Below are 14,069 nucleotides of genomic sequence, written 5' to 3'. Positions count from 1 at the left end.
TCTAGTGTTCTGGAAGATACAACAGATTTCTAAAAGAACATTATCTTACTTGGGTTTTTCTGTTCTGGCTTTAGGAATTTGATTTCTCTTTTCTACCCCCTTTTGCAGTTTTCCTGTAATTTGTTTTGTTTTGACTAAAGCTAGGGCAACATAGAAGAGTCATCTCATATAAAACCCGAGTAGTCAGGTTTTGAGGTCATTGACTAGTTCATTGGCTGTTACCTGAACAGAAGTGGTAGCAACATGAAAAAATATTGGAATTTTCTTTTGGTCATCCTGCTATTCTGGGCATCATTGACAGTAGAGGACCAGGAGTGATAAGGGCTTTTGTTGATAGCATAATTACTCTGGTGATTTTGATTCCTTGGACTTGCATTCTTGTTGGCATCTCTGGTCAGCTGAATGTATCAGAAATGAAATTAAATATTTGCAGATTTTAAACAGACATCCTCCTTTTGGAAACCAGATAAAAGAATCTGTTTTGCATCTTCCAAAATATGAACTTGACGTTGAACAGGTAAATGCTTTTCTATTTATTTTATGGTTTTATGTGATATTAAATGAAAGAGCAAATACTGACTTAAAGACATTTTAAGCCATTGCTGGTAGAAGATTACACAATATTATGGCCTTCTTCCACCTTAGCATGTATAATCAAACTCTTAAACATTGAAGGAGAGCCTTGGAATAGACATTCCCTATAATACATTGGCCCCTCTCTCTCTCTCGTTAATAGCATTTTATGTTACAGATGCAAACTGGTATATTCCACATTCTAGCATTATATGTGAGTCTGAGAGGTCTCTTCTATCTTGAATATAAACAAACCCTGGAGACAGAAAAGCATCCATATAAAACTTACTGAAGAAGCAATAACTCATGTTTATTTTCTATGTCACACTTAGGAATATAGAGAAACAGTAAATTATTACCTTAACGTAGCTGGTGCCAAAGGAAGGGTGAAATTCCATATGCAATCAAGAGCTTTGACTTTCTGATATGCATTTTCTCTTTCAACAGATCACGTAGCCACTCTGAAATGCAAAATTTGAAAAACAGCCTTAAAGTGTCTTGTGAAGTTGGTACAAATAAAGACACCTTTGAAGTTAAAAACTTAATAGATGTGTGAAATACTATTGTTATAATGATCAGTTCTATTTCAGTTTTTCATTTGACATAATACCGGATGGGTATCTCTAAAGTTATTCTCAGAAGAAAGATTTAACATTTATAAATACCTTATAAAGGAATGTTGGGATGCCAAAATATAGCTAGTTTTCTTCTTGCATCTTTCTCTTTGCATTGAACAGAGGAGAATTTTTCAAGGGCTTAATGTAGATTGTCTTTTATTCTCAATACTTAATCAAATTTAGGATACTCAGCTATGGGTAAGTAGTATAATAGTGTCTCAGAACAACAAATAAAAATTGTACCACAAATTGAAATTGCTTGAATCAAGCTTTTGTGCTTGTATCAACAATTAAAAATTTATGGAAGGATGTATATTTTACTTTGCATAATTTAGCAGTGATGTCATCTTCTATATCATTTTTTCCTAGCTTCCAAAATACAGTGATACATTGGCTGAAATCTTGGTAACCATCAAATTAACAAACTATGAGCAGCTACAGACAAAGAGAACAGCGACAGACTTTCACTATGTTACATTGGTCATAGGAGATGCTGACAACCAAGTCATTTTTAATCAGAAAATTATGTATGTATGATCAGGTTTTTTTGCCTCATATCTTTTAAGGGTGTTGGCTTTTAATCCTTTCTGTGAGTTGTGGTTTTTGCCAACACTTTCTACTGATGCCAAATGGTACAAAATTATATGTTATCCTACAGCATTTTCTAGTCACTGTTGTCATTTAAAATGCTGAACAAGATTCAAAAAACCCCAAAACATGCCAGTGTGCTTGTCAGTACAGAGAGTATGTGTAAATATCTGTACAACACTGATGTCATATTATGGAAGTCATAATAATTTGCACATAAATATAAAACAAGTAAAGTACCTATTAAAAAGATACATTCTCAAGTTGTTACTTGCTCTTATTTGCTATATTTCTTTAATTATAGCATATTGTCAAAATTGCCTTTCACTCAGAGATGGAATTAAATTCTCCAGTTGGCTAAGATATGCTTAGAGCAAATGGGAAAAGAGAAACAAAATCTTTTCCAACTGCGTGACCTTCACGAGAGTTCTGGCCAAAGTCTGGCACTTTTGGCAAAACTGAAACTGATCTGCAGGATCCTGGCTCTCTTGTGGCCATAAATCATGTATTATTGGAAGGTTATTCTTAGGCCACTTATCAAGCAAAATCCAAGAACTATGACCAAATAAAGGCTCTTCCACTTGGTTACAGATGCCATAGTATACAGTCTTGTTTTTATTGTCCATGTCTAACAAAACTTTACTGATACATTACAGGGATTCTGTGCTGCTGAAAACTGGAAATTGGACGAAGAAAATGGAAGTGAAAAGAGCTCTTAAATCAGAGGACATTAGTATAAATTTAATTAGTTCTGATTATGGTAGGTTGATTGGTATGCTTTTAATTTAAAAAAAACTGCATAAGAATTTTGAATACATTATTAAAACACTTTATATCAAGCCAAAAATACAATAAAATGAACTGATCTGCAACAAAATTCTATTACATGTTTTTTACTGGGTTGAGTATTACCTAATAGTCCTAATTACATATCTGTTCATTTCATTTACTAGCATATTAATGAACTGGGAAGCATCAAAACTTTTACTAGGAGATAGTAGCTTGCTCTGTTGATACAGATTAGGATTCTCTTTTCCCCTTCACTTTCAAGTTGAATTAACTTTCAGTAGGTATAACCTATCAGCTTGAAAGGTTATTTACGCTGGGAAGAGCTGTCTTTGTGAATGGTTAGGTTTTGCATTGTGATAAAAAAGTATTAGATATGGATTCATCTCCACTTCAGTAGCAAGAAATTGCTACAGTGGAAAATTTTGTACCTTAACATCTGTAGATTTAAACATTGGTCCCCTCAGTGTCAATTTCCATAGAATTGAAACTATAGCAGCAGATGAAGAAAGACAGTGATGACCTTGAAACATACAACTTTGAAATACAATTTAAAAATAGACTGGCTGTATTAAATTCTGCCATCATGCCCCACCTGTAAAGAAGATTGCTGTGTGCTAGTTTAACTGAAGTATATTTGGTGCTTCCATGATAAACATTGAATATTGAGACTATTTCAATAATCAAGCCTGGAATAATGTGTATTCCTATGGCTAAACCTGTGGCTCAGGAAAAAGGAGGGGTTTCTAACCAGAGATAAAGAAAAAATTGTCCTTTTATTACTACTTGGCTATCTACACATTGTAGTGAGTTCAGTAAAGCTTAACAGTTAAATTTCTCTGAAATTGGTAACAGTGAAGCTAGACTAAAAGCAGGTCTTCCCAGTCTCTACATATTTTAAAGTCTGCTTCTGTTTCAGACTTGAAGGAAATCTCTCATTTTTTAAGAGCCTATCTGGTTTTCCAGCAATATTTGCCTAATAAAAGACAAAAATACTCTTTTTTACAAATGGTGTGCCTCATAGTCTCATATGAATCTTCATTTAATTAGAACTAGAACCTTTATTAGCATTCAACTTCAAGAGTACTATCAATATACTCATTTCAACATACTTATTTTATGCCTTTGCCAATACAGAGCTGCTGATACTCCTGTAATACAGACTGTAGTACAATTTTAAAATTAAAATTTTATCAGCAGTGCAAAGCCATAGATAAATGTAGTTTTAAAACAATAAAGAAAAATTCAGTTAAAGGAACTAATTTTGTTACTCATCTAGTAATGGAATCTATAATTCTGAAAATGTTTGGTTTTTTAAATCTCGGTCATAAAGAATCCATTCATATAATAGTGTGCTTTTAATGGTACATTATCTTAGCAAATTTCCATGATCTTTTAATAACATTTATACTTTCTTAAACTCTTTAGAAAACTGAGGTTAATCAGTAGCTAGAAACAGTTTATAGCAATTTAAAATATTTTTTGTCTTTTTTTCAAAGTTGGCCTTGATATACAGCAAGGATATACAGTCTTTTACTTAACACCGAAAACAGTGGGAAGTAAAGTGGTTACAGGTCAAAAACTGAAAGCTGAGTCTTCACTTGATATGTATTATGGCTCACCACAAAGTCTGCCAGCAGCAAAAGTAGATACAGGTAAACGGTCAGATCACAACATCTGGCTAATACCAAAGTCAACAGAAAATTGAATTTTGTTTTCACTAGAGAGCTGGATCTTTGTTTATCCATATTGTTTCTTTCTCAGTTATAATAAAAATACAGTGCTGCTGCTTCTGCTTGTGGTACTACAGTGCAATTCTTTGATGAATTTGAAAGTAACAAAAATCATGGATGTTTGGTATCTAATATTACTGTTTGAATTTGGGAATGTGGTAGTGCCTCTTTTTCAGTAGCACTGATTAATTTCTTTCCAATTACATTGTTTGAACAGCCCAAAGTTTTGTTGAAGGCAACAAAATTCTAGTGATACAGATTACTTCTAGCCCATCTCTTACTGCATGAAGTACTCTCTCAACAATACATATGAAATAAAAAATGAGCATTTCTGTATTATCTAGGAGGCAGTTCTAAACAAGAGATTACTTACAAGAGATATGGAAACAGAGAATGCAACCATCGCTGTAAAAATAAAGATGTGTGTGGACATGACTGCTGTAAGTTTCATTATAACTACTATTTCTGTTACTTTTAGACAAATATAATTTAGAATAGCTTAATTTATACCAATAGCTACATTAACAGAAGCAATGTAAGCAAGAGGGTGAGGCTGAGTTGTTGCTATGATGCAGTCATAAAAGCGGTAATAAAAAGCTTTGTCAATAACACTTTTGTAGGCACTACAATGATTAATAGTATTTTTCAGAACATCTAGTATATGATTTAAGAGCAATGTTGAGCTTGTTACACTTTTATATAAATATTGGTGTGTTAAATCTTTTAGGATCTTCTAATAGAAGATACTAAACTTAGTGGCAAAGTTTCCATTGATCTGGAAAGAATTAGGATTTATCCCTTCTTAACTAATCTGAAGATTATTTTAATTTCTGTTCTCAGGTAAAACTGGAGTACCTCCAAAGTCTGAGATGAATGGAGATTCAAAGTTTTCTTTTTACCTTGCTGATTTAAGGAGCAGGAACTCAATTTCATCTGTACCCCCAGTAAAACGGTTAAAGGTTCATTCGAATACATAGATTTATTTTAATCTTTTATGTATTTGTATATATTGTTTGCAGAGAGAATTTTATAACTAAATATGAACATTCAAGTTTGTCTTTTCTGTGTGGAATGCAAAAAGCAAAGAAGTACAAAGGTACCAAAAGCCCAGGAATCATTGAGAGGTTCTTTGTGGCTGCTTAGAATGCTTCCAATGATCCACTTCTGTGCACGTACTCCTTGTTTTTACTTTTATGGCATTTGGTAGATTGTGGTGGGCGAGTTACAGAGGCATTGTTGGAAGGTACTGTACTGTGACTTGGTTTTGGCAAAGTATGACCTGAATGAAAACAAATAGTGGTATTTATCAGAGTAATGCTACTAAAAGATCTTTTTGCATTGACAGGTAGATCCACTTCTTTGTAAGAAAACCAACCATGTTAGTTTTTAACCTCTGAAAGATTTCATGGCGTACACTTTATCCCTTTGAACGTAGTACTAAACTAGTTCTTCCTGCAGCAAGAACAGTATTTGAGATACTGGAGTGTTTTATTTCCTCCTCACAGTTTTGTTTGCTTGTTTGTTTGCAAGAGAATGATTTAGCCTATAGCTAATATAGATGAGAGTTAGTGATAACCAGTTTGACTTTGCCAAGGTGCTCAGATAATTCCACTAGAAGCATGTAATTCAAACCTTTTTAACTGATTACGTTAGATAAGCAGACATCAGAAAGATTTTATATATGATCTTTAAAAAATATGCTAACTTGATACAGTATTCATGTCATTAAGATTGTTAAAAAACAATGGTTTTCAATATGTTTATATCTTATCAGTTACAATAATCTGCTTTCTTTAGATGCAGATGTTAAATCAAGCTCAAAATGTGGACCTCAAACAATTCGTTTTTACACCTAAATCTCTGTTGCCAGCATTGCCAAGGTACTGGTTAATACAAGTAACAAAAAAGAAATGTCTTATGTTAGATAATACGTTAAGTTGTAACAATTAAAAACTGTTTTCTGAATAAGCAAGTATTTTACTGACATTTCACTGATTTTTCTGTAATTATTATTATTTTTTTTAATAGGTCCAGCAATAAAGAGTCATCTTCATCACCCTCAGTGGGTGAGGGAGATAATGTTAGTAGGTTAGGAGTATCTCAGAAACAACTGCAATCCTGGAATTCTGGAAAGAGTGGTAAGTTATTGCCAATGTTTGAAATTACGATTCTTCACTGTTTTGATTTTAGTACACTTGTAAATGCAAACTTGCCGAAATGACTACACCAACCAGTAATGCAACCAGGATTATAGAACACTGAACGTATAGGGAAATATAGTGGCCTTAACTGGCTTGCTTTCTAGCATTGGTAAGAATTTCTAATGTAGAACTAAGCATCTAAATATACCTTTAAATAAAACAGTAATGACTAAATCAAATATATTAGGGTCCAAATCTATAAATACTTCCTGAAGGGTATGACTGTAATGTATTTCCACTGAAGCCACTTGTAATGCAAGAGGTATTTCACCCCTATATCTATTCTTTTCCCTTTCTGCTGGAAGAAGTTAGTGAAATAGGAGCTTTTGATAGTTGACAAAATATGACCATTTAGTAACTGAGTTCATAACTAGTAAAACATCTCTATCTGGAAAAAAATTTCCTCTTTCTGTATTTGGTGACAGTAGATTGATGTGAATCAGGTTTTTATTAATATGGCTAATAAGTAGCAGCTCCAATGTTTAGGTCATACTCAGACATATAAGAAACTGCTGAAATGAACTGAAATGTTTTTTAGTTCATGCTATCTTACATATTGGCAGCTATACTGCATAATTTCATTTTTACTTAATATTTTGATGATGGGATTGTAATCCTATTCCTTTAAATTAATGTTTCTTATTTTCCTGCCATACTATTATACCTGCCATAGTTGTTATCTAGTCTTAAGATGGAAGACTGTTGCATAGCCATATCATTAGTTGCTGGGGCGGGGCAGGCAGTTAGTGTATGATATGATTGTGTTAAAAGAATATAAAGTAATGGGAAGGCAGATGGATATTCCAGTATAGCTATAGTCTGTGCTCAAGAACATCTTGAGGCAAATCATACAGGATCAAGGGGACATAGTAGATATTGCTGACTGAAAACCCTCTGCACTGAAGAGCAGCAGAAAAGGTGACTTTGGCCATATTGATTGGGCCACCTGCATTTAAAAAGATGCACCAGAAGTAGTTCTAATGAAGTAAGGCATCAGTTTATATGATTTTTATAGGGTTAACTGCATCTGTAATACAGTATCTTTCAATTCCATACAAAAAAAATTTAGGTAATTAAAAATATACTGTGAAATTTTAGTAACCTAAACCTATAATTTCTTTAAAGTCTGTGCGTCTGTGCAGTAATGCACCATGCTGACTGTGCACATCCAAAATTACAATAGCAGTGCCTTCCTGGTGTTGCCAGTGTCTGTGGAACAGGATTTTTTATTTGAACCTGTCCTGCTCCTTCTCTGTTGAAAGGGAGACCAGGATCAGGGTTTCTTAGGCATATTGGGGCCGTGACAACAGAATGAAGATTTCAGCACTGTCTGATGCTGGAGGGTGGTATGGCAGAAGAGAGATGAAAAAAATTAGGAGTGAGAATTGGACTGGTGATGAAAAGAGAGAATACAACAAACAAAAGGGAAAGAGGGTAAGAGAGGAAACAGGAGAGTCTTCTTTGCACCAGAAAAAAAGTATTTTAAAACATTACCTATCATATTTTAATTAAGAATTTTAACAACAATGCTTGAAAATGTGTTTATCATGGCTGGTTCTTAGGCATTAGATGTATGGGAGGAAGACAGCATTCAGAGTGTTTTGGAAAACTGGAGAGAAGAAAGGACTGAAAAGTATTAAATTTGGAATCTAACAGTGCTTCTGACAAAGGGAAAGCATGAAATTGCAGTGATTTTTATAAGGCCTGTTTTTCTAGAATCTACGCTGAGGATAACTTTTCTCAAAATAACGCTGAGGAAAAAGTGCATATGTGACAGTCCTCCTTTCAATAGATTGAACAACTGGTTGTAAAACAGAACAGTTATTATACTTGTCCATTACAAATGTATTGCAGCTTTCTCTTGGAAACATTCAGTGTTTGTGAGTGAGGAGAGCCAAGAGATAATAGCATTAAAAAAACCAAAAGTTAAAAATCTTTAATACATAAGTTCACTGATACAGATAAAAGCAGATCTTGTTTTCAGATGCTTTGGATGTGGACTTTGAACTGACAGATGATGTTTGGGATGATATTGATGATGAGAAATTAGTATTTGCTAGCAACTTTACCAGTAGAGAATTAGGTAAGGTTATTTTAACAAAATTCTTTGTTTCCTACATAAAAATTATTTTACAGGCTTTTATTTGAGAATAATTTATTATAGTATACAATGAATAGAACTACCTGAAATATTTTGGTTAATTTACTTGACCGCCAGGTTTATTACTCCGCATTGAATGTCACCTACATTGAGACAAATCTAATATGGAAGAGTTGAGAAAGCCATAATGAAAATTTTTTTGGATGGCCTGCAACTGCATATTTGTTATTTTATCTGGCTGTGTGTCTCTGCTTACCTTTTACATTAGCCTAAAACTCACAGCAGAAATATTTCAAGTGTTAAGATATTTGAATAATTTTCAAACTCTTATTTATCAGATTCTGTAAAATATTTACAAGGGGTTTTGGCTGTTTTGTGACTCAGTTTTTAAAACTTTCATTCTTATGTGGAACATGGAAATATCTGCCTTCAAATTCCAGATGAGTGTGAACCACTTTGCCAGTATACAAGAAGCAAAGCTACAAATGACATTTCAAAAGAGTAAGCATTATATAATTTATTACAGTTTTATTCAGTTAAAAATATTGTCTATTTCACATTTATCAGTATGATTAAATGTATAGAAAGTTGTTCACTCATAAAAGTGAGTGAAATTTCAACTTTTAAAAGGTAAGAATTGTTGAATGATTTTAATTTTTTTTTATTTAAGTGTGGAGGGAAATAAATAGAAAATCCTGAACTGAAAAGTAAATAATTTTGTACTTCTCTAAGAATACTTAAATTATTCAACTTGATATTTTCAGTTCATGCACCTTACAAGATGAGACCAATGTTCAGAACTCAGTTGTTTCTGTGGTTAATAGCACATCAAAAGTGAATTTATCTGTACAGAGTGGAAATATAAATATGGTGAGTAAAAATATTTTTATAACTGAATTTCCTATAATTAGAGTATTTTGTTTGTAAATATATTTACCATATCTGACTTATGAATCAGTTTGGACATACTGAATTTCTGAACCTTTCTGTGTTGTCCAAACATGCATACATCCTATGTTTAGTGTGATATTCATGATACAAAGAACTAGGACTTGAATTTACTTTATATAGCATGACTTCAAAACTATTTACTCAATTTGATTGTGATTCTGCAAGTCATCCAGTATATAATTATATTTATCATGAGTTTGGTTCTTGTCAAATACCATAATATCAATATAAATGTCTGTACTACATACTACAACAATGTGGCAGTTTCTCTTTTGGTTAATTATTTTAACCATATACACTTTTTAACATTTACATTGCAGTTCAGTTTTCAAGAAAAAAAGCATTCAAATCCTTCACAAGAACTGAAAAATATGCAGTGTTCTTCGATCTCAAAAATAATCTCAGACTCTTCCAAATTCACTAGGAAAGAGGATTTTTTTATTTTCACAAAAGAACAGGAAAAAGAAGTGGATCCCAGGTAATAAAAGTTGTGTATGTTTTTCTGCTGCCTCAGTGTTCCCATCCTTAGTTCTTTATGGAACACAGGCCTTTAGGCGATGTGTTAATTTATAACATTCATTTTAAAAAGATGAATTTTCACAATAATAGTAGCAATTAACTTTTCTTGGAAAGGAAAATACTTTAAAATTATTTTGCTTGTCTTTGTATTTCTTGACTATACTTTGTATAGTGTTCCTGTTTTCATAGGTTTTGATGTACTATACCTAATTTAATTTTTTTGTTTGCTTATTCTTCATTAGATATCTTCTTGATGATGAAATCAATGATGTCAAGCCCTTTCTTGGAATATTTGATGGCATTTTGTAAAACATAAACAAAATAAATTGTAAGTGCTGGGGAAAAAAATGTTAGTCATTTTTACAGAGTGAAGCTTTCAAATCCAGTTAAGAGAATTTGATTTCTGTTGTATACTTATTTACTAATAGCTGGATTGCTGCATAGAGTAGATAATAACAAAGTTGATGTCTAATTTATGGAATTCTAGGTATATTATCTTATTTTGAAAAGTATTTAAATATTTGTTTATTGACCTTGCTGTTTTCAGGATTACAAAGACAAATATTGGAACGTGTCAAAGGAGAGTAGTTCTTAAACTGAGAATGCTTCTATAGATAAAGTAAAAATCACATAAGGGAAAGTAAGCTATTTGTTATATGCCCTGCTCACAAGTACTCTTTAAATGAATGAAAGACTCTTTCCTCAGAAATTTCTTAATGCTTTTTGGTTTTGTCTTTCAGTTTCTCTAATGCTGAATTTTTCATAGCACTGATTCTGTAAAATAATTAGATTTACAAGTAAAAGTAATAGAATGGTAAGTTATTCTAGACTATATTCCTTTTGACAGTGCTATCAACTCGTTAATAAAAAAGTGCAACTTCAATCGAATGTGTTACCAGACTGTCAACAAACCAGTTGTAAAATCTCTATAAACAATATTCTAAAGTTGTGTTTGGCTGTTCACTTTGACACCTGAGGTCAAAAAATGGACATTTATGTGTCCTAGTACAGATTTAGGCAACCAAGCCTTGGATTTGGATATCTTCTTGTAGCTCTAGTGGTTGAACAGTAGACCTTGCAAGTTCAATAGTTAGAAAAATACATTATATTGCCTAAAATCCAAGAGAATGTTAATTTTCACTGTTAATTATTCAAAATGTGTGGAATTAAAATGTTAAAATCACACATGGAAATTTAGCTGTCTGTTTGTGCAACATTGTTCGTGGTGCAACCCAATGCAACCATGTTTTGCTGCACTACCTGGTTGTATTTCTCTCAGCTAATAACATTTTACTTGACTCCAGTGTTTCCTTACACTTTTGACTTGCTTTCTGGTATAACTCTGTCCATATGAAAGAATGGCCTAGCCCAAGCAGCCTCAACACTCACCATTCTATATGTTTTTGACTGTGCAAATTCCAGCAGGCCCAAGCTTATAACTTAATTCCAGCATGCCCAAGCTTATAACTTATTTTGCTGTACCTCCAATATTTCATTGTATCTGGAGGTTAGTAGTATGCGAGATCTCTTTTTGTCTCAATTTTTTTTTTAAATTAAACTTCCAGGCTGAGGTAACTCAGAAGTGCTATACCACTGCTATGTTTAGCCCAGCAGTCGTAGTCATGTACATCCTAGTCACTTCCCGGCTCTGTGCCAGGGTGACATTTAAGAATGCAGAGTGCCAAATGTAATTTTAGGTGCTCCAGAGAATCTTCCCTTGGCTCCATCTACCGTGCCAGAAGAGCAGTGGTCTCCCACATGGAGATGTTCCAGGCCCTCTAGGACATCTAAAATGGTACTTGATGCCGATGTTTAAGCACCGGACTCTCCCTGCTGCTTGAAATACACAACATTTTTTTTCAATTTATAGTTCATATTTACATAGTATTCTTTAATTGCCTTTATATCCTGCCTTTCCCTGGGGTTTTAGCTTGCAACAACTAATCAAGCTATTCCTGAGTTTCTTCAAGTTTGACAAAAGCTTTTACATGGCAACACAAAGCTGAGCTTCAAACATGGAAAATAGGAAAGGAAGGAAACAATACAATCTTGTGAACATATAATTTATATAATCTTGCGATTATACAGCTTGCAACTTTCCAAAACCTCACTCATCTGCTGGTTGCTCAGGCCTCACCTGCAAACCAGGGATGCTTCTGATGCACTTTTCCCGCTAGCCTGCATGAAGCTGCTTCTAAAGGTTCTGAACTGTGAGGTAACGACTGTAGCAGAAGTTGATTGTGCTTAGGTCTTCATAAAAATTAGTAAGGTAAGCTTGTATTTATTTCTCTGTACTGAGGAAGTATTTTTTCCAGATGTTTTTTGGCCTCATTTCTACACTGAAGGTATATTTCCATTTTTCTGGGAAATATTTTGGTAGTTTATCTTATGTCTAGAAAGTAATTGACATTATTGCTTTTTTTGCTTCAATTTTTATATAGTCTAAATATAACCACTTGTTTTTAGTCAGTTTATAGGAGTAGGTTTATATTTAGACTATTTATATTTAGACTATTACTTCGAAGAAACTTATCCTTGCAGGCAGGTATTTTATTTTCCTCGTAGTTTTCCCTAGTGCAGGAGTTCAGTAGTCATTATTGGGTTTCTTCAAGATTCAGGCTGATTTATTTTCTGATACTGTATTCATATTGTTTCTTTTTTATTTTTAAAAGGCTTTAATTTCCAATTTGATCCATAGTCAGAACACACAATAACAAATGCATTTCAGTACTTTCAAGACTATTCAGAGTACTTTGCAGATGGTTTATAAGATCATTTCCTGTCTCTATTTCTCACAAGAAATCAGCATCCTATATCATCCTTGGAAAATTACAAAATTGTGCTATTGCTGCTGACAGCAATAGATGCTGTCGTAGATTTCAGACTATAAATCTTTCGATACTGCAATGTCTTTACAGTAATATTGAACCTCTGGTGCAAAAACTTTTTTTTTTAGAGTTAAGGGCTTTATTTGGCATTGTTGTTTTGCTTCATTATTCATATTCACTCTATGACTCTTTAAAGTCTAAATCGCTTTCAGAAAACCAATTTGGAAGTACTTATATGCTGAAGTGTTCTCTATCTCAGGAGAAGGAATGACTTCTCATATGGTAGCATTTGTTATTGTTCCATTTTTCAAATCATAATAATTGAAAGATGAAAAGTGATAACCATAGTAGGTCTCTGGCAGTAATTAATTGCCGATACACAGTGACTATACTTCAAAACAAATACAGGCAGAAAGAGCAAATTGACTGCAGAAGTAGAAAAACCTAGTCAAATCTGAATTTATTTTTTTGAAATTAAACTTCCAAACTCAGCTAATTCAGAATTACTATACTACTGCTATGTTTAGCCCACCTCCTGCCCGTCACCATCTTCTGATTTCCATGGAAATCTGGTGGCTCCTGGGCAGGAACAGTGGTGTTTCTCCACAGATGATTTATATGAATGACCAGGGCACCAAAATCCCAGGTCATACCCCAAAACGTTAAGTATAGACATAGCTATGAAGAGCTGTAATTCTAGTCATTTAACTGAATCACCTTAATTGATAAGCCTAGTTTACCTGGACTCCTTGCATAGTCACTAGATAGGGGCAGACACTGTCAGAAGACGATTCAGATTGTAAGTGGGCTGAATTGCTCTCTGGTGGAACTTGCCAAATTACCTATGATGAAAGTGACCACATACAGTTAGCATGGAGAAGCAGGTAAATTCAGCCTGTGCTGTAAATTCACAGCCAGGCTCACTGAATATTGCCTTTTTTGTGCACATGAAACACCTGAGTTCTTTTACCCACATAAGGATCCAACTTTTCTAAGTTGAATAGTCTTATTTCTGTACAGCAAGAGATGGCTGTGTACCAGTAATGTTGCTGCATGCAGCTTCCTTTCAGGTGCTGCCCAGATGATAATACAGACTAATTAAATTCAACAGGATAACATCAGAAAATTTCACTAAGCTACTACCAATAGATAAAATACAGACTAAAATACAT

The 14,069-nt window shown here is 33.5% G+C and overlaps 1 protein-coding gene across 1 annotated transcript in view; it reads left to right on the top strand.

Moving 5' to 3' along the window:
- The window catches only part of HFM1 (helicase for meiosis 1), a 39,033-nt gene extending 28,507 nt beyond the window's left edge, over positions 1-10,526 (top strand). The window contains exons 26-38 of the mRNA XM_049808325.1: positions 434-517; positions 1,560-1,717; positions 2,435-2,538; positions 4,064-4,219; positions 4,642-4,737; positions 5,138-5,256; positions 6,095-6,177; positions 6,326-6,435; positions 8,483-8,581; positions 9,040-9,100; positions 9,364-9,469; positions 9,871-10,028; positions 10,312-10,526. Coding sequence (XP_049664282.1) covers positions 434-517; positions 1,560-1,717; positions 2,435-2,538; positions 4,064-4,219; positions 4,642-4,737; positions 5,138-5,256; positions 6,095-6,177; positions 6,326-6,435; positions 8,483-8,581; positions 9,040-9,100; positions 9,364-9,469; positions 9,871-10,028; positions 10,312-10,378 — 1,401 coding nt within the window. The 3' untranslated portion in view covers positions 10,379-10,526. The remainder of the gene's footprint in view (positions 1-433; positions 518-1,559; positions 1,718-2,434; positions 2,539-4,063; positions 4,220-4,641; positions 4,738-5,137; positions 5,257-6,094; positions 6,178-6,325; positions 6,436-8,482; positions 8,582-9,039; positions 9,101-9,363; positions 9,470-9,870; positions 10,029-10,311) is intronic.
- The last annotated feature ends 3,543 nt before the right edge of the window (positions 10,527-14,069 follow it).

This window comes from Accipiter gentilis, chromosome 8, assembly GCF_929443795.1.
Source record: "Accipiter gentilis chromosome 8, bAccGen1.1, whole genome shotgun sequence".
NCBI lineage: Eukaryota > Metazoa > Chordata > Aves > Accipitriformes > Accipitridae > Astur > Astur gentilis.
The sequence above is the reverse complement of the archived record's forward strand: the minus strand, read 5'-3'. Positions and strand labels throughout refer to the sequence as shown.